This window comes from Cetorhinus maximus, unplaced genomic scaffold, assembly GCF_964194155.1.
Source record: "Cetorhinus maximus unplaced genomic scaffold, sCetMax3.hap1.1 HAP1_SCAFFOLD_2653, whole genome shotgun sequence".
Lineage (NCBI taxonomy): Eukaryota > Metazoa > Chordata > Chondrichthyes > Lamniformes > Cetorhinidae > Cetorhinus > Cetorhinus maximus.
In genome coordinates this window covers 17,635-40,248 of record NW_027598587.1, presented here as the reverse complement: position 1 = coordinate 40,248, position 22,614 = coordinate 17,635, and the positions used below count along the sequence as shown (strand labels likewise).

Genomic DNA, 22,614 nt, shown 5'->3' with positions numbered 1-22,614 from the left:
TCGGCGGACGGTCGGACACTTGATCTTAAGATGAATTCTTGCAGGGCAGTTAAGTCCCTGTCGATATAAACACCCAGGAAGACTCCCAAAGGAGGGTCTGAAGAATGTTTTTGTTTTTGAAGGTGCTCTCGAAGAAGGAGAAGAGCTCCTCCCATACGTCGGCCATTTTTTGGCTCGGTTTAGGCCGGCACTCGGGGCCAACTTAGTAAGACGACCGAGAAACCCCCACCAACCCCCACCACCCAAAACCGGGTCAAGGGCGCCAGCGGGTGGCACTCACCACGAGACGGCGTTGGTTCATCAGGGTGATGGAGTGGCCGAGGACATCCACGTAGACGGCGTCCAGGAAGGAGACCCGGCTGTAGAACGTCATCCGCCTGTTCTTGCCCGCAATGTTGAAGGGCCGCAGGTCGCCGGGGGCGACGGTTTTGCTCAGGGTGTAGGTGTAGCGGCCCTGGAAGTGATGCCGGTAGCCGTCGAAGGTCTGGTAGTGGGGGTCACCGGTGATGTAGCAGGAGTGGAATACTGCGGGGGTGGGAGGGGGAGGTGGGTGGAGGGAGGAGAAAGACATTAGCACAGCAAAGGAACGGAAGGAAAGCTGCCCGTTCGGCTAGGCCTTGTTTTTATAGCTCAAAAAAAACACAGATCGCTATTCATGTATTAACACATCCCGTGTAGCATCCTTCCCTCCGCTGACGCTTTATTGTACAGAGTTTGTCCGGCGATCATTTTATTACGGTCAGGTCCTATAGCCATGGCGCAGTGGGGCAGTGTCATCCCTCCCTCTGGGTTCAAGTCCCACTCTGGCAGCCTGAAGGTCTGTTCGGAACGTGATTATCTGCCTGTAAAGGCTCCCCCAGTGTGCCTGGTGGTAAAGTTTCCTGGCCAGACATGCAGCAAACCACTCGCCGCGGTACTTCCTCGCCACAGGAGGCCAGGTCATTGAGTATATTTAAGACCGAGATAGATAGGTTCTTGATGGGTAAGGGGATCAAAAGTTACGGGGAGAAGGCGGGTTGAGAAACTTATCAGCCATGATTGAATGGCGGAGCAGACTCGATGGGCCGAATGGCCTAATTTCTGCTCCTAGGTCTTACTTTACTGAGCATAAACATCTCCACAGGAGGTGGTCAGGAAGAGAGAGATATTATGTTCGTTTTATATTCTTGTTGGCATTGCTTGTCAAGGCCACCATTTATTGCCCATCCCTAACTGCCCTTGTTCAGGGGACATTTAAGAGTTAAACCACATTGCTGTGGTCACATGTAGTCCAGACCAGGTAAGGGCAGCTAATTTCCTTCCCTTAAGGGACATTAGTGATCCAGATGGGTTTATTTTAACAACAATGGTCATCATCAGATCTAGGTTTTTATTAAATTCAAATTTCACCATCTGCTGTCGTGGGATTTGAACCCAGGTCCCAGAGTTTTTAACCCTGGGTCTCTGGAATGCTAGTCCAGTGACAATATCACTAGGCCACTGCCTCCCCAGTATAGCTAGCTTTCCCTCCGTGTCTAATCCCACCCCCCAACACCAAAGCCCTCGAAGCAGCACAGACAGGGAAACCCATTGGAAAACCCACCGAAGCTACGAGGGGTAATTGTGGTGAGGGTAAACGTAAACAATTTAACCGATCGGCAACACCGACACACGGCCTGTGGTGGCCAGGATGCAAACCGCTGCTTAGCCAACCCCTGTGAACACGCGTTCTTCTGTAGGGAGACATTTAAGTTGGGGATGGGGAGAGGGTGCAGGGGGTGGGAGGATGGCTGGTCTCACAGTGGATTACCGCACCCCCTCCTCACCGCACCCCCTCCTCACCGCACCCCCTCCTCACCGCACCCCCTCCTCACCGCACCCCCTCTGCACCGCACCCCCTCCGCACCGCACCCCCTCCTCACCGCACCCCCTCCTCACCACGCCCTCTCCCCACCGCACCCTCTCCTCACCACACCCCCTCCCCATCGCACCCCCTCCTCACCGCACCCCCTCCTCACCGCGCCCTCTCCCCACCGTACCCCCTCCTCACCGCACCCCCTCCTCACCGCACCCTCTCCCCACCGCACCCTCTCCTCACCGCACCCTCTCCCCATCGCGCCCACTCCCTGCCCGCACCCACCAATCCCCTCCGGTCAAATGGGAGCAGGTAAGGGTTTCTACCCCCAACACCCACCCACCCCCACCCCGGCAAAACATTAGCCCCGAAAGACATCAAATCCAGGTTCGGGCACCCAGCGCGGCCACACGGTGTGACTGTCGCCGGGCGCGGCAGCCGATTGACTCCACGAAACGGTTCGCAACTCCGGCGGACGGGGGGGTGGCAGGCGAGGAGCTCGAGGGACGCGAGGTACCTACCCTCGGGCTTGCATTTCCGGATCCCGTCGGTAATGGCGCAAATCGTCCCCTTCCAGCACTTGAAGTCTTGGCACCAGAAAGACCCGCTTCCCGAGCACGTGCACTCTTCCCTGCAGCCGGGGGTCAGCCAGGATTCACCGACCTGCGAACAAGAGGAGGTGGGTAGGGTGGGGGTTCAAAGCTTGCGCCCCTGCATTGCTGCACCCCTGTCGCAGGGCAGCGAGTAACGCTCACAGTAACGCCCCCTGTAGGTCACCGGTATCACTGCGGTGACACCCACCCCATTCCCACAGTAACTCCCCCTGTAGGTCACCGGTATCACTGCGGTGACCTCCGCCCCAATCCCACAGTAACGCCCCCTGTAGGTCACCGGTATCACTGCGGTGACACCCGCCCCAATCCCACAGTAATGCCCCCTGTAGGTCACCTGTATCACTGCGGCGACACCCACCCCAATCCCACAGTAACGCCCCCTGTAGGTCACCGGTATCACTGCGGTGACACCCACCCCAATCCCACAGTAACGCCCCCTGTAGGTCACCGGTGTCACTGCGGTGACACCCACCCCAGTCCCACAGTAACACCCCCTGTTGGTCACCGGTATCACTGCAGCCTCACCCACCCCAATCCCACAGTAACTCCCCCTGTAGGTCACCGGTATCACTGCAGTGACACCCACCCCAATCCCACAGTAACCCCCCTGTAGGTCACCGGTATCACTGCGGTGACACCCACCCCAGTCCCACAGTAACTCCCCCTGTAGGTCACCGGTATCACTAATCTCTGGCTCCCTGTGACACTGTCAGCCAGCAGCCTGGGACCCAGTGAATTATCGTGCTGATCCAGGGTGCTTCAGGTCACACGAGGTGCCGCGCTGAATGATCTGAGGCAGGAAACGTCCCAGCAACAGAGAGCCGGTTGTGGAATACATCTCCCGGTCTTTTTATGGTTGAAGTTGACCCTCTCCAGTAAGGGATGTTCTGTGGGTGAGGTCTGTCCCCAGCATCCGAACTCCTCTCTCCCCCTGCCACCTACTCACTCCCGATCCTGCCTCTCTCTCTCTCGCGCGCGCTTCCCCCGCCCCCCGGACTTGGTGCTCACGTTGTGGTAGTTGCCGTTGGTGTCGAGGCAGCCGCAGTCCGTCAGCTTGACGCAGGCGTTGTCGCTCTGCACGTACCCCGGCACGCACTCGCAGCCCTCCACGCAGGTCACCGGACCCTTGCACTTGGCCGGCGCGTAGATGTCGGCGCAGGTGGCCGGGCAGGGGGTGGCGCACTCCACGTAGCGGCTGTTGGGCGGGCAGGCCAGAGCTGAAAGAAAGATGGCAAAGTCAGACAGGGGCAAAGCCGACCATGGGGGGTGGGGGTGGGGTGTGGGGGTAGGTAGGTGGGGTTGCGGGGGACAAGAGGCAAACCTGGGCCTCGCAAGCGGGTCCTGCTATACCCCCGCCAATCCCATCTAGGAAACCGCTCCGCCAGCGCTCGCTCAATGGTAGAGATTGGTGGTGGGCTGTTCGACCTTGGGAGGCATCGTCAGTCAGCTTGCTCCTCCCCCCCGCCAGCTCCTGGTGACCCTCCTTCCTGGGGGATGACACCTGGTAGTCATCCGATTGGTATCCATGCAGCAACTTTCCAAAAAAAAAAACCTCTGGACGTTCCAAAGTGTTTACAGCCAATGAGGTGCTTCTCGGTGCCGTCACCGCTGTAATGCGGGGGGCGCGGCAACCAATTTGCGCACAGCAAGCCCCCACAACCGGCACAGTGATAAACGACCAGGCAACCTGGTCTAAGCGATGCGGATTGTGGGGATAAATACTGTCCCAGGACACCGGGCAAAACTCCACCCCCACCCCGGACCTCCCTCTCCTTCGAAATAGTGGCCATTCATCCATTCGTGGGGTGTGGGGGGCCTTGGTTTAAAGTCTCGTCTGAAAGACAGCACCTCTGACACCGCAGCACTCCATCGGCGCCGCGTTGGGAGTGCCGGCCTGGATGATTATGAGCCGGGGTTGGGGGGGGGGAACTCGAACCTCCTGGCACAACGGGTGTGGAGGGGGTGGTGGGTGGGGGCGCTGCCCAGTCAGCCAGGGTAACTCTCGGAGCGAGAGCGAGGGGGCAGAGGGTGGTTTATCCGGGAGGTAGAGTTTGGGCCATTGGGTGGGGGCGGGGGGGGTGGGGAATGAGATCCCCGGAACCATTTTGGAAATGAGTGAGCGGCGGCCGTCGGCGAGGGGAGAGAGGAGGGTCGGTCCTGGGATAGGAAGGACCGGGTTGGGCTGAACAGCCTCCTCTACCTACCCCACCCCACCCCCCCCACACCCCCCGACTCGAGCTGGTCGTCACTCACGGCAGAAGGTGCTGTTCCTCCACTTGAGGTCGACGCCCTCGCTCTTGCAGGCCTCCACGTAGGAGTGGATGTTGTCGCAGAGGGTGGACAGCATGCCGGAGTACAGGCACATGTCGTGCACGCAGTTGAGGATGAAGGGCCTGAGGGGGACGCGCCCGCGGCAGGGCCGGTACTTGTCCGCCAGCAGCTCCTCGCACAGGGCCACCATCTTCGGCAACTCGCCTGGCCGGCAGCTAATGTTCAGGTCCTCGCGTTGGTCGGGCTGGCACCTGCGGGCAGAGGGGAGGAGGGGGAGGGAGCGTTAGGTAACGGGTCATCGCGTTCGGTCTATTTACAACAACAACAACAACAACAACAACAACTAGCGCCTCTAACGGGGTAACGAGGCCTCCCAGATACACGGTGGGGCCAAAATAATTCAGCCGCGTAAGGAGATAGACTTCGGGGAGATTCGGACAAGCTGAGCGAGTGGGCCAAGGCATGGCAGATGCAGTCTAACGTGGATAAACGTGAGGTTATCCGCTTTGGTAGCAAAAACAGGAAGGCAGATTATTATACGGCTATAAATCGAGGAGGGGGGGATGCGCAACGAGACCTGGGTGCCCTCGTACGCCAGTCGCTGAAGGTAAGCATGCAGGTGCAGCAGGTGGTACAGAAGGCAAATGGTATGTTGGCCTTCATAGCCAGAGGATTCGAGTGCAGGAACAGGGATGTCTTGCTGCAATTGTACAGGGCCTTGGTGAGACCACACCTGGAATATTGTGTGCAGTTTTGGTCTCCTTATCTGAGGAAGGATGTTCTTGCTATAGAGGGAGTGCAGCGAAGGTTTACCCGACTGATTCCTGGGATGGCGGGACTGACATATGAGGAGAGATTGAGTCGGTGAGGATTATATTCGCTGGAGTTCAGAAGAATGAGGGGGGATCTTATAGAAACCTATAAAATTCTAACAGGACTAGACAGGGTAGATGCAGGAAGGATGTTCCTGATGGTGGGGGGAGTCCAGAACCAGGGGTCACGGTCTGAGGATACGGGGTAGACCATTTAGGACTGAGATGAGGAGAAATTTCTTCACCCAGAGAGCGGTGAGCCTGTGGAATTCGTCACCACAGAAAGTAGTTGAGACCAAAACATTGTATGTTTTCAAGAAGGAGTTAGATAGAGCTCTTGGGGTTCGAAAGGGGTCAAAGGGTATGGGGAGAAAGCGGGGAGCAGGCTGTTGAGTTGGATGATAAGCCGCGATCATAATGAATGGCGGAGCAGGCTTGAAGGGCCGAATGGCCTCCTCCTGTTCCTAGTTTCTAACTAGGACAAGGTGATCGAAAGCTTGGTCAAAGGAGTAGTTTTGAAGGGACATTTTTCTCCATGGGATGTGGGAGTCCCTAATTGCCCTTGAACTGAGTGGGCTTGCCAGGCCATTTCAGAGGGGCAGTTAAGAGTCAACCACATGGCTGTGTGGGTCTGGAGTCACATGTAGGCCAGACCGGGTAAGGACGGCAGATTTCCCTCCCTAAAGGGGGGCATTAGTGAACCCGATGGGTGTTTACGACAATCGATGATAGTTTCGAGGTCACCACCGCTGATTAATTGAGTTTAAATTCCACCAGCTGCCTGGACCTCCGGGTTACTGGTCCAGCGACGTTACTACTACACCGCTCAGGGGGTTGTGAATCTTTGGAATTCTCCGCCCCAGAGACTTGTGGATGCTCCGTTGCTGAATACGTTCAAAGCTGCGACAGACAGGGTTTTGGTGTCTCGGGGACCGGGCGGGGAATTGGAATTGAAGCCCAAGGTTAGCCATTTTCGTACTGACTGGCGGAGCAGGATCGACAGGCCGTGTGGTCTACTCCCGCTCCCCTTTCTGGCGTTCCTGTGTTTCTCCCCATCTTAGACGAGGAGGCTCACGTACAAACACTGAAGTGGGCTACAAAAACAGAAAGCGCTGGAAAAACTCAGCGGGGTCCGACACAGCATCCGCGGAGAGAGACACAGAGTTAACGTTTCGAGTCCGTGTGACCCTCCTTCAGAGCCGGAGAAGATGCTAGAAGAAGCACTGGATGCTGTCAGACCCTCTGAGCTTTCCCAGCATTTTCTGTTTTTGTTTCAGATTTCCGGCCTCCGCAGTATTTTGCTTTTATCTTACTGGGTTAGACTAGTAGGGCTGAATGGCCTGTGTGTTGTGTATAACCCCATGAGAGGCGTAAGGGGGGTGGGGCGGGTTCAGAGATTGGCAGCTGAAGGCACGGACGCCATCGGGCGAGTGAAGGAAGTGGGGGAACGTGGCGAGAGGGCCAGAACCAGAGGAGCGCAGAGATCTCCATGCTCGGGTGGGACTGGGCTGGAGCTGGGGGGGGCGGGGGGGGAACGCGAGGTTCAGGGAGGCTTCTATACCCTTGGGCTCACTGACTGACTGGGTCTCCATTCAGCTGTAACCTGTGCCAGTCCAAATCCTATCGCAGTGACGGGAGAAACGGAATCGGTGCTGGGTCGGCCTCAGGTCAAATGGTCACGGGACTGAAACTGGTATCGGTGGGGTACAAAAGAAGAAGCTGTTTCCTGTTGCAGGAGGGTTGGTAACCAGAGGGACACAGGTCGAAGAGAATCAGCCAAAAAAATAAAAGGGTGGCGAGGAGGAGAATTTAAAAAAATATATAAACCAGCAGCGAGTTGTTGCGATCTGGAAGGCGCTGCCTGAAAAGGCGGTGGGAGCAGATTCAATAGGAGCTTTCCAAAGGGGAATCGGACAAACACTCGAAGGAGAAAGAGTTGCAGGGGTGTGGGGGAAAGGCGGGGAAAGGGGGAGGGGCTAATTCAAAGAGCCAGCACAGGGTGTGAAGGGCTGAATGTCACTGGGTCAAATGTCCTTCGCTGTCGCTGGGTCAAAGTCCTGGAACTCCCTCCCTAACAGCACTGTGGGTGTACCTACACCACATGGGACTGCAGCGGTTCAAGAAGGCAGCTCACCACCACCTTCTCAGGGGGGCAATTAGGGATGGGCAATAAATGCTGGGCCCCGGCCAGCGACGCCCACATCCCATGAACGAATAATCTAAGAAAAAAAATCTAGCCTTCGAATGGGAACCCTTCCATTAGTCATGCACGAATCCACATCCTGTGAATGAATAATAATTAAAAATGGCTTCCTTGACTTATGTCCTTCAGGTAGAGGGCAACTACCACCCCTACCCTGGTCTGAATCTATGGCCCCACTCTACACACGGCTCTCAATGTTTTCCCGGTTGTCAACAGATTACAGCCTTGCCAGCAATGCCCGTATCCCAAGACCAAGAGCCTTGGCGCAAGTGTGGCACAGGTCCAGATACATACCCTAGGTCGTCGTCTCCGGCTGCCTTCCAGCTGTTGCCAAACTGGGTGACGTTAGTCGCCAACTTCCCATCAGGCATCAGGAGATCGTCGGACTGGTTGCGGTTGTAATTCCCACACATCCCGCACACCTGGCAAAGAGCAAAGGAGACAGGTCACTGAGAGCTCACCCTTGGTCCACCCCACGCTTCCCGATGCCTCGTGTGGCTTAAGCACCAGACACGAGTACGGTGGAGGGGTGTTTATGAGGCAGCCTTTCGGTAAAGGCTGAGTTATTTAAAAAAATCCCAGAGGGAAACTTCGACCGACTGTCATAACCTATAATTTGTGTTTGAGAGGCAGCTCTAAATCCAGGAATCAGACCACCAGCTCTCGAGAGGTTTTAAATTAAACTAAATGAAACATTTTATTAATTTACACAAGTTAAATACATGGCTACAAATTACTACTGTCATAACTTTTAACAAGTTCCCAAACTAATCTCCATTAAGGCAACAGCAACCCATAGACTTAACCAGACACCAGGCAAAGCGTTTTCACCTGACGAATTCAAAATGAGGTTCCTTTCACTTTGGTTCCTGTGGGGACAGTTGTAAGCTTATAGCTGCTTTGATCTTACATTGCCTCTGCCCCCACACACAAAACTGCTATCGGTTATATCCAGCACATCTCATTGAATGTAAATTCTCATTGTATCACCAGCCCCTTTCAACTCCACCTCTTCTAACAATAAAACCCCTTTCATAGTACCAATTTTATTAGTAATAGAAACACATTGCTTGGTCTCTGCTAGCTAGGTGCAAGATTTCACCCCACTTCTTGAATGCTCTATTCAACAAAATGCAAATGCACTCTACCTCTCTTACACCTCAAAACTTGTACCCATCAAAGCACCCAGACTAGCTGAGCTTTAACCCAGTTAAGACACACCCACAGACTAAACCTCTATTTAAAAAGAAAAGTATTTTCCAATAATATTATATACATTTTAGCTTCATGACAAGGGGATGCATGTTATCCAGAGTATGAAGTGAAATGTAGAAACATAGAAAATATGAGCAGGAGGAGGCCATTCGGCCCGTCAAACCTACTCTGCCATTCAATATGATCATGGCTGATTCTCTATCTCGATGCCCTACTCCCGCTCTCCCCCCATACCCGTTGACGCCTTTAGAGTCTAGAAATCTATCTATTTCCTTCTTAAATATATTTAGTGACTCCACAGCCTCTGTGGTAGAGAATTCCACAGGTTCACCACCCTCTGAGTGAAGAGGTTTCTCCTCATCTCGGTCCCGAATGGCCGACCCTGTATCCTGAGAGTGTGACCCCCTTGTTCTAGACTCCTCCTCCAGACAGAGGAAACATCATCCCTGCATCCAGTCTGTCCATCCCTGTCAGGAAAAAAAATAAAGAGAAACTTTCCAATGGCAGAAGGGTCGATAACCCGAGGGTTCAGGGTTAAGGTCATTGGCAGAAGAAGCAGAGGGACAACTGTTTTTACGCAGTGAGTGGGGAACTCACTGCCTGAGGGGGCCTGATGTGGATTCAGACTCAGTAGAAACTTTCAAAGGGGAATTGGATCGATACTTAAAGGAGAAACAATTGCTGAGATATAGGGGAAAGAGCAGGAGGGGTGAGTCAAATTGGATTGTACTTCGAAAGAGCTAGTCTAGACTGGATGGGCCGAATGGTCTCTTTTTGCCCTGCGCTGTTCCGTGATACAATATCTCGATTCGTCTGTTCTTGGACCTTCTCAGGTACAGTTTAAATAAAGCTAACCCATCCCAGTTGGTACAGGCCGCCACACGATGCCACGGTTAACTGATCCCTCTGTCGATGTTTTTGGCACGCTAGCGTCAGCTGTGGCCCACTGGCTAGCATGCTCACCTCTGAGCCACAAGGGCTTCTGGGTTCGAGTCCTGCTCTGGGCCCTTGAGCAGACACACAAAAAAAACACACCCAGGCCGACACACTCCCCGTGCGGTACAGAGGGAATGCTGCACTGTCGGAGGTGCTACCTCTCAGGTGAGATGTTAAACTGAGGGAGCCCTACTTGGGTGGATGTAGAAGATCCCAGGGGACTATTCCAAAGAAGAGTTCTCCCCGGCGTCCTGGGGCCACTATTTATCTCTCAATCAACATCACAAAAACAGATGACTTAGTCATTATCACCTTGCTCTCCATGGGATCTTGCTGTGTCAAAATTAGCTGCCCCAATTCTGACATTACAACATGGATTACACTTCAAAAAGTATTCAATCAGCTGTAAAGGGCTTAGAGACGTCTGCTGGTCATAATAAAGGCACATCTTTCTTTAACTAGTCACTAAAGTTACGCGTTAATCGGTCATGTCTCAGCCACTTATTTCCCTGTATGATCATCTCACGGGCAACTCTGGTCTTCCCCAGTTTGTTTCTGGAATGCTCTATTGCTTCACGGCCAGTTTTAGTTATTAACCTCAACTCTCCAACATGCCCAACACCCGTCTTGGCACAGAGTGGGCACTCGGACCAATGCTGGGCACCACCACCTGGGGGGAACCTGGCTTTCATTAAAATTATTCATTCATGGGATGTAGGCCTCACTGGGCTAGGCTAGCATTTATTGCCCCATCCCTGCCCCTTGTTACATTTATTTTTCCCCTTTAGAAGAATCAACCACATTTGCTGTGGGTCTGGAGTCACATGTAGGCCAGACCGGGTAAGGGCAGCAGAGTTCCCTCCCTAAAGGGGCATTAGTGAACCAGATGGGTTTTTTACGACAAGGGTTTCACGGTCATCCTTAGGCTTTTAATTCCAGATTTTTACTGAATTCAAATTCTACCATCTGCCGCTGGGGGATTCGAACCCTGGTCCCCCAGGATATTACCCTGGGGTCCCTGGACTACTAGCCCAGTGACAATACCACAACGCCACTGGGCTGCTGGCCCGATCTCAGCCAGTTCCCCCTGTGACTTCCGCTCTCCCCATTTCCTCAGAGCCAATCCCTTACCAGGAGCGCCGTGACAGACAGGGCGCGTCAGCCAATTGCCTCGCCGCTCCGCTCCCGACCCGGTGACTTAAAGCGGACGGGGTTAGAAGGAAGGACTTGCCCCCCTTTCTCTAGCCCCCTTTCGACGCCCGTAGGAAAGCCCCCTTTCAATGCCCTTGGGAAGCCCCCCAAAGTGCTTCACAGCCAATCAAGTACCTTCTTGAAGTTCAGTCACTGTTGCAAATGGTGGTTGGGGGGTGGGGGGGTGGGAAATATGGCAACCAGTTTGCGCACAGCAAGCTCCCACAAGCTGCTGCTTCATGGTTTGGTCCTACGAGGTTGGTCGTTAAAATGACCGGCTGGGCCTGTTAAAATATCTCCTATCGTCCTGAAGTAATCACCAGATCATTGTTCGTTTTGTGATGTTTGTTTGAGGGATAAAGATTTACCCAGGACTTTGGGGAGATTTCCCCTGCTCTCCTTCAAAACGGTGCATGGGATTGTTTACATAAAAAAACCAAACGAAATAGGGGGAGTAGGGCCATTCGGCCCCTCGAGCCTGCTCCGCCATTTCATGGCTGACCTGATTGTGGCCTTAACTCCACTTTCCTGCCTGTCCCCCCCTCCCCATAACCCTCGACTCCCTCGTCGATCAACAGTCTGTCTGACTCAAGCCTTGGATATATTCGGTGACCCGGCCTCCACTGCTGTCTGGGGAGGGGAGAGAATTCCAAACACTCGTGTCCCTCTGAGGGAAGAAACTCCTCCTCATCGCCGTCTTAAACGGGAGACCCCTGATTCTGAAACTGTGCCCCCCTCCTTCTGGATTCCCCAACTGCCTTGGGGGGGGTGGGGCGGAAACATCCTCTCAGCTTCTACCTTGTCGAGACCCCCCTCCGAATCTTATACGTCTCAATAAGGTCACCTCTCGTTGCCCAATGAGCACAGGCCCAACCCGCTCAACCTTTCCTCGTAAGACAAACCCCCTTCGACCCATCGATGAACTGCTTCCAAAGAAAGTTTACCCCTCTTCAACATCGAAGGACGTCCCTACCTATGGGCCCCCACAGAAAGGATCCCAATGCCAAGGAGGTCCCTACAGACCAAAAGTCAGGCGGCCTATTCCCAGGGCTCCGTGGACACAGGGGATCTACAGGCAGGACTCCTGTGTGGGTGTGGACGTCTTAGCACACGTCAGCTTTCTAGTGGGCGACACTTAAGGCCCAGGTCCTATGGATGGGCACGTTCCCCCAAAATGGCGGTCCGGCAGATGGCTGGGGACGCCCGCGAAGAGGCGTCCGAGCCGCACGTTGACCGGGCCTGCCAATGGCCACTCACCGCTCGCCGCTCTCACCTTCCCAAAGTAGGCGCTGGGAACCTTGACCTCCAGGTGGTGGTTCCCGTCAAACTTCACCACCAGGCCAAAGTCGGCCTCCAGCACCGAGTATATGCCGCTGCTTGTAATGGAGACGCCTTGGATCTGACCGATCACTGGGGGTCGCACCCGCACCCCGTCCACCTACGAGACACAAACGCGAAAGCGCGAAAACCGTCAGCGACGTCTTGCGTTTGTATGGCGCCTTTGGCGTCGTAAAGCTTCCCGAGGCCCTCCTTCCGCGCAGGAGGGTCATCAAACACAACGTTTACACCGAGACGCAGCAGGAGATATCGGGACAGGTGACCCGAGGGCTCGGTTGGTGTTAAGCTGAGAGAGAGAGGGAGAGGCGGAGAGGGTTTAGGGAGGGAAATTCCAGAGCCTGAAGGGCCCCCATGGCAGCTGAAGGCACGGCCGCCGATGGTCGAATGATTAAAAAAAAACCGGGGATGCCTGAGGGGGCCAGGATTGCAGCAGCGACCTCGGAGGGTTGTGGAGCCGGAGGAGATTCCGGAGGTAGGGAGGTGGGGGTGAGGGGGGTGGGAGGGGAGGGGTGAGGAAGGAATTGAAACAAGGGATAAACGGAGGTGTTGCCGGGTGACGGGGTCAGCGAGCACCGGGGGCGATGGGTGAAGGGAGGCGGTGCGGGCGGGGACACCGGGCAGCAGAGTTTGGATGAGCTGGAAGAGTTTGGAAGGCGGGAAGTGGGAAGGTGGGGAGGGGGTTTTGGGGGAAGAGGGGAGGTATTGGGGAACGGGGGGTTATTGGGGGACGGGGACGGGGGTGGGGGGGTTGTTTGTGCTGAAGATCAACTTTAATCCTCAAAACACTATACAGAAAGCGAGAGAGAGAGAGAGAGAAAAAGAGAGAAAAAGAGCGGGAGAGAGAGAAAGAGAGAGAAAGAGAAGGAGAGAGGGAGAGAGAAAGAGAGAGAGAAAAAGAGAGGGAGAGAGAGAAAGAGAGAGAGAGAAAGAGAAGGAGGGAGAGAGAAAGAGAGAGAGAGAGAGAAAGAGAGAGAGAGAGAAAGAGAGAAAGAGAAGGAGAGAGGGAGAGAGAAAGAGAGAGAGAAAAGAGAGGGAGAGAGAGAGAGAAAAAGAGAGGGAGAGAGAGAAAGAGAGAGAGATAAAGAGAGGGAGAGAGAGAAAGAGAGAGAGAGAAAGAGAGAAGGAGAGAGGGAGAGAGAGAGAAGGAGAGAGAGAGAGAGAAAGAGAAGGAGGGAGAGAGAAAGAGAGAGAGAAAAAGAGAGGGAGAGAGAGAGAGAGAGAGAGTGAAAGAGAGAGAAAGAGAAGGAGAGAGGGAGAGAGAAAGAGAGAGAAAAAGAGAGGGAGAGAGAGAGAAAGAGAGAGAGAGAGGGAGACAGAGAGAGAGAGAGGGAGACAGAGAGAGAGAGAGAGGGTGAGAGAAGGAGGGAGAGAGAGAGAGGAGCGAGGAGCCCAGGGAATTGGACTCTGGAGATCTAGGGTCTGATGCCCCTTCCAGGCTTGGATTGGGGGGGGTGGGGGGGGGTTGGGGGGTGCTCAACGCCCCGAGCTTTTTTAAACTAACTCACCAGGATCCTCCTGCTCTTCTGGAGACTGACCCGGTGACCGAGGAGGTCGATGTGAACCACTCGGAGGTAGGAGGCGTGGGGCAGCCCGCGCTCCTCGTTCTTGGCGCTGACCGTGAACGGGGTGACCATGGAGGCGTTGCAGACGGCGACCAGGACGTAGGTGCAGGTGCCCATGAAGGTGTGCATGGCGTTGTCGAAGGTGAAGTAGTGAGGGTCCCCAGCCACGTGACACGAGGCGAAGCCTGGGGGGAGGGGAGGACAGGTCAGGTCACATCGTCATGTAATCGCGCACAAGACGCGGGATCCAACGCGCGCTTTGGCGGAGAGAAGTAACACATTTCCGTTATTCCATAGCAATGTGAGGGATTTAGGGTCTGGTGTGTTCGGGTTAAAGGTCAGTTAAAGTTAGCTTTGATGTCAACTGCAAGGACAGTGCCCCCAGTGCACCAGCTGAGCAAGTGACCTCATATCATGTCCACATATATGGCCTTGCGCCAGAGGGGTTACGGGTTTGAGTCCCGCTCCGGAGACACAAGCACAAAATCGGACAAAGGCGGACACTCCCGGTGCCAGTACCGAGGGAGTGCGGCACTGCCAGAGGCGCCAATTCCGGATGGAGGCTCAGACGCGGCCTGCCCACCCCCCTCTCTCTCTCTCGATACAAGATCCCGCGGGCACGGACTGGCAGGAGAGGGGTGGGTGGGTGCCAGGCTGGGGAGAACCCTCGATCGACATGAGCCAACCACAGCGGGCGAGCTTCCTGCGCTGCCGCCCGGTCGCCGTTCCACCCCCCCCCACCGCCCCCCCGGGATCTTGCTGTGCGCCGACGGGTTTGTCGTGCTCTCCCCCCTTCCGTTCTGTCAAACAAACAACGGTTGTCAGATCTGGGGAGCTCGGGGAGTGACCTCAGACGACGTAATAAAATCCTTCCACCCAACACTACGTGGGGGCACCATCTCCACGAGAGACGGTAGCTGTTCAGGAAAGCCAACGATGAATGGATCCCCGTGACAGAAGGCAAAGTACGGGACTGGACTCAAAGGCTTCACTTGATAGTGGGTTTATTTACAGAAAGCAGCCTTCGTATTGTCCCTGCCTCCTACCTGCCCAACCTCCTTACGCTCTTTTGAGTGTACCAATGAAAATAAAACAATTAGCCAATGAACCAGACGAACGAGCCGATTAAATAAACGGATAGCCTCTTTAAAGGGCTCCCTAACCAAAGCACCAAGTTTTAAAGGGACCCTTTTTGAATTGAACTGAAATGTTGTTCTTTTGGGGGCTGAGGGAGTGCCCACTGTCCCCCTCCAGTGCCCACCGGTCACGGACACCGGGCTGTGACTTGTAGCCACAGAAGAGGGGCAGATAGTCGGGCTGGTCTCTCTTTATGCCCCGTTGAGGCCCTCCCAGTCGAGCCACGCCCTGATTTCAAAATGCTTACCCCCTCACTTTCAACTCCCTCCACAGCCTCGCCCCTCTCTAACCCCTGTAATCTCCCCCTCACCCGCAACCCTCACCCTCCGAGATCTCGGCCCTCCTCCAATCCCGGCCTCTCCGGCATCCCCCCCACCCCTCCCCCCGATTCCCATCGCCCCCGCCATCGGCGGCCGTGCCTTCAGCTGCCTGGGGTCCCCGAGCTCCGGGACTCCCCTCCCCCCTTCCTCTCTACTTCGCTTCCCTCCTCTGGGACCCTCCTCACAGCCAACCTCATCGACCAGGCCGCCGGTCCTAACGTCTCCCACCTGGCTCGGTGTCACGCTCAGTCCTACAATTGAAGGTGCCGCACGAATATAAGTTATTGTTGTTCTATTTTGGGGGTGCAACTGGGAGAAGTTTCTCCCCAGCAAAGTGGGTCAGGGTTAACCACATTGCAGGGAAATGCATCCTGATAAAGTGCATTATCCTCCACGATGGGGGGGGTACGTGATGTGGGGTAGACCCCGTGCCCAGGGCAAGGGATGGAAGCAGGTTGCCCCAAGCCTAGTCCTCAGGATGTGTCTCTCCTTCGCCAGATTCTAGGGGGCTCCGTGAGTATCTGCCGCTTACTCTGCACTGCGCTGTGTCCGACCACAGTCATAGAAACATAGAAACTAGGAGCAAGGAGGAGGTCATTCAGCCCTTCGAGCCTGCTCCGCCATTCATTATGATCGTGGCTGATCATCCAACTCAATAGCCTGCTCCCCGCTTTCTCCCCATACCCTTTGATCCCTTTCGAACCCCAAGAGCTACATCTAACTCCTTCTTGAAAATATACAATGTTTTGGTCTCAACTACTTTCTGTGGTAGTGAATTCCACAGGCTCACCACTCTCTGGGTGAAGAAATTTCTCCTCATCTCAGTCCTAAATGGTCTACCCCATATCCTCAGACTGTGACCCCTGGTTCTGGACTCCCCCCCACCATCAGGAACATCCTTCCTGCATCTACCCTGCCTGGTCCTCCGTCTGTTAATTCCACATGTACCTCATACCTCTCTCCATACAATCACCTCTCTCCCTATCTCTCACTCCACTCGCTTTCTCTCTCTTTCTCACTCCGCACGCTTTCTCCCTCTTTCTCTCTCTCCACACTCTCTGCCTCTCTACGTGTTCTCTCTCTCTCCGTACACTCTCTCTCTCTCACTCCACACGCTTTCTCTCTCTTTCTCTCTCTCCACACTCTCTGCCTCTCTATGTGTTCTCTTTCTCTCTGTACACTCTCTCTCTCTCTCTCTATCTCTCACTCCACACGCTTTCTCCCTCTTTCTCTCTCCACACTCTCTGCTTCTCTACGTGTTCTCTCTCTCTCTGTACACTCTCTCTCTCTCTCTCTATCTCTCACTCCACACGCTTTCTCCCTCTGTCTCTCTCTCCACACTCTCTGCCTCTCTACTTGTTCTCTCTCTCTCTGAACACTCTCTCTCTCTCTCTCTATCTCTCACTCCGCACGCGTTCTCCCTCTTTCTCTCTCTCCACACTCTCTGCCTCTCTACGTGTTCTCTCTCTCCGTACACACTCTCTCTCTCACTCCACACGCTTTCTCTCTCTTTCTCTCTCTCCACACTCTCTGCCTCTCTACGTGTTCTCTCTCTCTCCGTACACACTCTCTCTCTCTCTCTCTCTCTATCTCTTACTCCGCACGCTTTCTCCCTCTTTCTCTCTCTCCACACTCTCTGCCTCTCTACATGTTCTCTCTCTCTCCGTAAACTCTCTCTATCTCTCTCTCTATCTCTCACTCCACACGCTTTCTCTCTTTCTCTCTCCCCGCACTCTCTACATGTTCTCTCTCTCTTCTCACATCCTCTCACTCTCTCCGCACTCTCTATCTCTCTCTCTCTCTCTCTCTCTGTCTCTCTCCCTCTATATCTCCCTGTCTCCACTCGCTCCGCCTTGGAGCGTAAGACAGATCCTGTAAATTGTTTTATCTTCCTGACCTTGTATATTAAAGTTTATTTTCGCTCGTCCAAGAATCTGTGGAATCTTGTGGATTTATTCTCTCAGCCAGGGCCTTGAATTGCAAACCCTTAAAAAAAGGACACGTCACTGGTCCCCTAACCGCATCTTACCAAAAAAAACCTACTGGATCCAGGATCCTGGATTGTGACAAGTGTGAAAAGTGTAAAAGCCTAACCTGCCGTTTGACATCCCAGGACTCCGTCCAGGACTTGGCAGCTCTCCAGGGTGCCGCACTCCCAGCGCTCGCAGGTGATGTTGCCGGGACCGGCGCAGGTGCAGCGCTCTGTGCAGTTCCCGTTGGCGATCCAGGATTCTCCCAGCTAGGAAACACACAGAGAGAGAGAGAGAGACACAGGTCAGGGGGGGGAATCGAACCCAGATCCCTCAGCGCCCACCGCGCGACATTTGCCTGCTCATCGCCTGCTTCCGATAGCCTTAACGGGTGGCCATCCCCACCTCCTTCCCCCCCCCGGGCCATTCCTCGCAGCAAAGGGAAGATATTCAACTGCGTGGTGCATCGTCACCAGGCTTCATCCGAATTTTCCCTGTCCAGTGGGACTCCCTGGATCTGGGTTGCTGGGGACAAGCCCTAGCTAATGGTGACACAGAAACTGAGAACATTCCCAGCGCAAGCATTAACCCTCGACTCCCGATCGGCCCCTTCCAGTGTATTGACGCGTGTCAGCGAATCAGAGGCCGTTCGGCCCCTCGAGCCTGCTCCTCCATTCGTTGAGATCATTCGCGAGAACGGTTCTGGGGATGAGGAGCTTCCGTTGTGTGAAAGGGTCGGAGAAGTTGGGGCTGTTCTCCTGGGAGAAATGAAGGCTGGGGGGGGTGGAGATTTGAGAGGAGCGTTCAAAATCACGAGGGGTCTTGATAGAGCAGATACATAGTCGTTTGGTAGTACAGAGCTCGAGTGTTGCTGAAGAAAGAGACATGTCAAAACTTTTCGTCTTGCACTCATCAGGACAATTTGCCAGAATACCAATATAAGGGGAAAACAACAATTTATACTGCATGTGAAGAGAGCGCTGACTGGTTGGCAAGTGGACTCTGACTGGTAGAGGTGTTGCCATGGAGAATGCACTAGTGATGGCGACTGGCAGTTAACTGCCAAGGCATTGTTTGAAATTTAAACCAGCGGCTTGACCCAGCGTCAGCGAATGGCTGTCACTTATCTTGTTTAGGTGAAACAGGCGCAATGTGTGTACATGTCCTTTCTGTCTGCAGAGAACGGAGCCCTGTGTATTCATATATGCAGCTTCCGGTTCTATTCTCTCTTTGTTGCAGCTAAACAAAAATAAGTGACGGCCATTCGCTGACTCGTTCCTCAGGACAATGCCTTGACCAATCGGGGCCAAGCTGCCTGGTTAAATTTCAAACACTGCTCGGCAGTTAACTGTCAGTCACCACCGCTGGTGCATTCTCCATGGCAATGCCGCGACCAATCAGAGTCCTCTTGCCAACCAACCGGTACTCTCTTCACACACACAGTATGAATTGTTGTTTTCCCCTTTATGTTGGCGTCCTCGCGAAGTGTCCTGATGAGCGCGAGACAAAAAAAACTTCAACCTGTCCCCTTTCTTTCCAAGCAGGATAGCGTGGGGAGAGGGGAGAAGCTGTTCCCCTTGGCGGGAGGGATCGAGAACCGGGGGGGCACCGATCGGAGGCGATCGGCAAAAGAAGCAACGGGAGACACGAGGGGAAACTTTTTTCACCCCAGCGAGCGGTGAGGATCTGGAACGCGCCGCCTGAGAGTGTGGGGGAGGCAGGTTCAATCGGGGGGGCGTCCGAGAGGGAGTTGGATTATTATCTGAAGAGGAAGAGCGTGCGGGGGTCATGGGGAGAAGGCGGGGAGAGTGGCGCTGGGTGAATTGCTCCTTCGGAGAGCCGGGGGCAGACGTGATGGGCCGAATGGCCTCCCTCTGCGTCTGCGATTCTGCCGAGGTTCCTTTATTTTGATGCTAACGACATCGCAGTAAAAAAGAGAGAGAGAGAGAGAGAGTACCACCCGCCTTCTCCGTCGCTTGGGAGTCGTTTTCCCGCCAGCGTTCGGGCCGCACGGGTTGAGCCGGGGCTTGTCCCTGGCTGGGCGCGCGCGGGGCCTACTCACCGGCCGGTAGTTCCTCTCCGGGTCCACGCAGCCGCACTGGCTGAAGGGGACGCACCGGTCGCCGCTCAGCACGTGGCCTCGGTCACAGGCGCAGCCCTCCAGGCAGGGCCGGCCGCAGTCGTTGGGAGCCGAGAGGTCGGTGCAGGAGGCCGGACAGGCAGTGACGCACGGGTCATAGTGACTGCCGGACGGGCAGTTCAGAGCTGCCGGAGAGAGAGAGAGAGAGAGAGAGGAACGTTTAAGAAATCCAAGCTTTCAAAAAGGCACAAACTATTAATGCAGGAGAGCGGCGGCTTAAGCCTGTGGAGGGGGAGACGAATTCATTGAAAGACATCTGGGCTATTTGACTGTGGGGGGCGGCATTGCCACCCTGTCCAATGCTGATCGCGCCCCTGGGTGTAAGCGGGGAGAGAGTTTACGGTGGGTGGCTGATTCTCTCCCCACCTCCGTCCACCTCGGGGAGGGGGTGGGGGTGGGGGTGGGGGGTGGTGGGTGCAGGGGTGCAGCGCAGGGCCACAACTGTTCCCAAGACCGGCTGACTCGCCCGGTGTCCGAGCCGGTGTTTGTCCCCCTCTCCCGGCGGGATGACTGGTCATTCGCCTGACTGGTTCCCGTGAGTGGGATCGTGCTGTGCCCCCTCAAAAGAGCTCTCCTCTCTCCAGAGCCTGCGCCGAGGGAGTGCTGCACTGTCGGAGGCACTGTCTGTCGGGTGAGACGTTAAACTGGGGCCACCGTCTGCCCTCTTGGGTGGGTGCGAAAGATCCCAAGCCACTACTGGGTGTTCTCCCCCCCACCTCCCACCCTCAGTATCTTGGCTAATTTATCCCCCCAAGCAACAGGACTAAATGAAACCGATGACCCGGCCATTTTCATCACCATGCCGGTTTTTTTTTGGGATCTTGCTGTGTATAAAATGGGCTGTCACGTTTCCAACATCGCACCAGCGACCTCAGGTGATGCATTTGGCTACCAGGCCACCAGAGAAAGGACAAGGGGGGGACTGGACTTAACTGGATTGCTCTATGAGGGGGGGGGAGAGAGAGAGAGAGAGAGAGAGGGGGCCAGCACAGACCCGATGGGCTGAATGGCCTCCTTTCCTGACGTGCAGTAGGCTCATTGGTGCCAGGTCACTTCGCCATGACCTGGGGATGTGGAAGGCGATGTATAAATGCAAACTCCTGCCTCCCACCCCCGCCACCGCCTCCTGATAACAAGGGTGCACCAAGAATACGGAGGTGAATTGGGTGACCCCCTATCTCTTCCTACGTCTCCCAAAAAGAAACCTCCCTGGGGGAACCAGTCGATTCCCCAGCTCCCTCCTCCCTCCAGCGCCCTGACCCGATCGGGAGCTCCTCCGGCCGTGAGACAAGGCGGCGTTTGCTGGCTATTCGACTATGGGTGGTTGGGGGGGGGGTGGGGGGTGCGCTTTCACCCGAGATGCCCTCCCCCCTTCCCTTGTCCAGAACGTGCGGCCGCGCCCCATGATGCCCTGACGGGATGCAGGAAGGTGAGGAAGGTGTCGAGGGGAGGGCTACTTACGGCAGAGGGTCTTGTTTCTCCAGGTTACGGGGACCCCGGCCTGCGCGCAGAGGGCTGCGTAGGACTGCAGGGCGGAGCAGAGCAGGGTCAAGTCCCCCTCCGAGGCACACAGGTCGTACACGCAGTTCCCAAAGTACGTCTCCGGCGGCAGCTTCCCGTGACACTCCTTGAAGGGACCTGTGGAGAGGGGAAAGGGGAGAAAGCACATGGTTAGGGGGCTGGGGGTTGGGGGTTGGGGGGGGTCACAGGCAGAATGTATGAAGGGGGCATCCTCACCGCTACCCAGAGTCCAGGAACGGCCCAGGTTGGGGACTGACCCGTCTCAGCCTCTTTTCTGTGAAACAGAGAGTGGGCTCGGGATCGGGGGTGGGATGGGGGGTGGGGGTGGGAGGAGGGAAGTGGAAAACCAAAACAGAAAATGCTGGAAACACTCAGCAGGTCTGGCAGTGCAGAGAGAGAGAAAATACAGAGATAACATTTCGACTCCGGAGCCCCTATACAAACGTACGGATTAGGAGCAGGAGTTAGGCCACTCGGCCCCTCGAGCCTGTTCCACCACTCAGTAAGATCGTGGCTCATTCTGATTGTGACCTCAGCCCCACATTCCCTCCCCCACCCACCCCCACCCCGATAACCTTTCACCCCACCCCTTGTTAATCAAGATTCTATCCAGCTCTGCCTTAAAAATATTCGAAGGCTCCGCTTCCACCGCCTTTTGAGGAAGAGAGTTCCGAAGATTCACCACCCTCGGAGAGAAAAAGAATTCTCATCTCCAACCCGAATGGGCGACCCCTTATTTTTAAACAGTGACCCCCCCCTAGTTCTAGATTCTCCCACAAGAGGAAACATCCTCTCCACATCCCACCCTGTCACGACCCCTCACGATCTTAAAGGTTTCAATTAAGTCACCTCTCACTCTTCTAAACTCCACAAGCCTAATGTGTCCAGCCTTTCCTCCATAAGACAACCCACCCATTCCTGGTATTAGTCCAGTAAACCTTCTCCGAACTGCTTCCAATACATTTATATCCTTCCTTAAATAAGGAGACCAATACTGTACATAGTACCCCAGATGTGGTCTCACCAGTGCCCTGTACAACTGAAGCATAATCTCCCTACTCCTGTAATCAATTCCCCTCTTAATAAATGATAACATTCTGTTAGCTTCCTAATTACCTGCTGTACCTGCAAACTAACCTTTCGTGATTCATGCACTAGGACACCCAGATCCCTCTGCATCTCAGTGCTCTGCAATCTCTCACCATTTCGATAATAAGCTCCTTTTTTATTCTTCCTGCCCAAATGGATAACTTCACATTCTCCCGCATTATAATCCATTTGCCAGGTTTTGGTTTCCTTGGGGAAAGGGGGAGAAGTGGCCTCAGGCAAAGGAAGAGGCTGGAGGGTGAGGGCTGTACTGGGGAAGTGGGGGGTATCCCAGGATGTGTGTGGGGGGGCACATGTTGATCTGTGATCTGGGGGATTCCACCCACCGCCACCCCCACCCCCACCCACCCCCCCCACCCCCGTCTTTCTCTCTCCGTCGACGCTGCCAGACCTCCTGCTGAGCTTTTCCAGCATTTCCTGTTTTTATTTCCGGTTTCGAGCAT

The 22,614-nt window shown here is 54.9% G+C and overlaps 1 protein-coding gene across 1 annotated transcript in view; it reads right to left on the bottom strand.

The window, feature by feature from the left end:
• Positions 1 to 253: 253 nt before the first annotated feature.
• Positions 254 to 22,614, bottom strand: part of LOC144677543 (zonadhesin-like) — a 39,557-nt gene continuing 17,196 nt past the window's right edge. The window contains exons 10-19 of the mRNA XM_078537610.1: positions 21,005 to 21,181; positions 19,466 to 19,668; positions 17,528 to 17,672; positions 13,920 to 14,161; positions 12,350 to 12,514; positions 8,029 to 8,156; positions 4,702 to 4,970; positions 3,457 to 3,665; positions 2,356 to 2,497; positions 254 to 525 (exon numbers count right to left, since the gene is read on the bottom strand). Coding sequence (XP_078393736.1) covers positions 254 to 525; positions 2,356 to 2,497; positions 3,457 to 3,665; positions 4,702 to 4,970; positions 8,029 to 8,156; positions 12,350 to 12,514; positions 13,920 to 14,161; positions 17,528 to 17,672; positions 19,466 to 19,668; positions 21,005 to 21,181 — 1,952 coding nt within the window. The remainder of the gene's footprint in view (positions 526 to 2,355; positions 2,498 to 3,456; positions 3,666 to 4,701; positions 4,971 to 8,028; positions 8,157 to 12,349; positions 12,515 to 13,919; positions 14,162 to 17,527; positions 17,673 to 19,465; positions 19,669 to 21,004; positions 21,182 to 22,614) is intronic.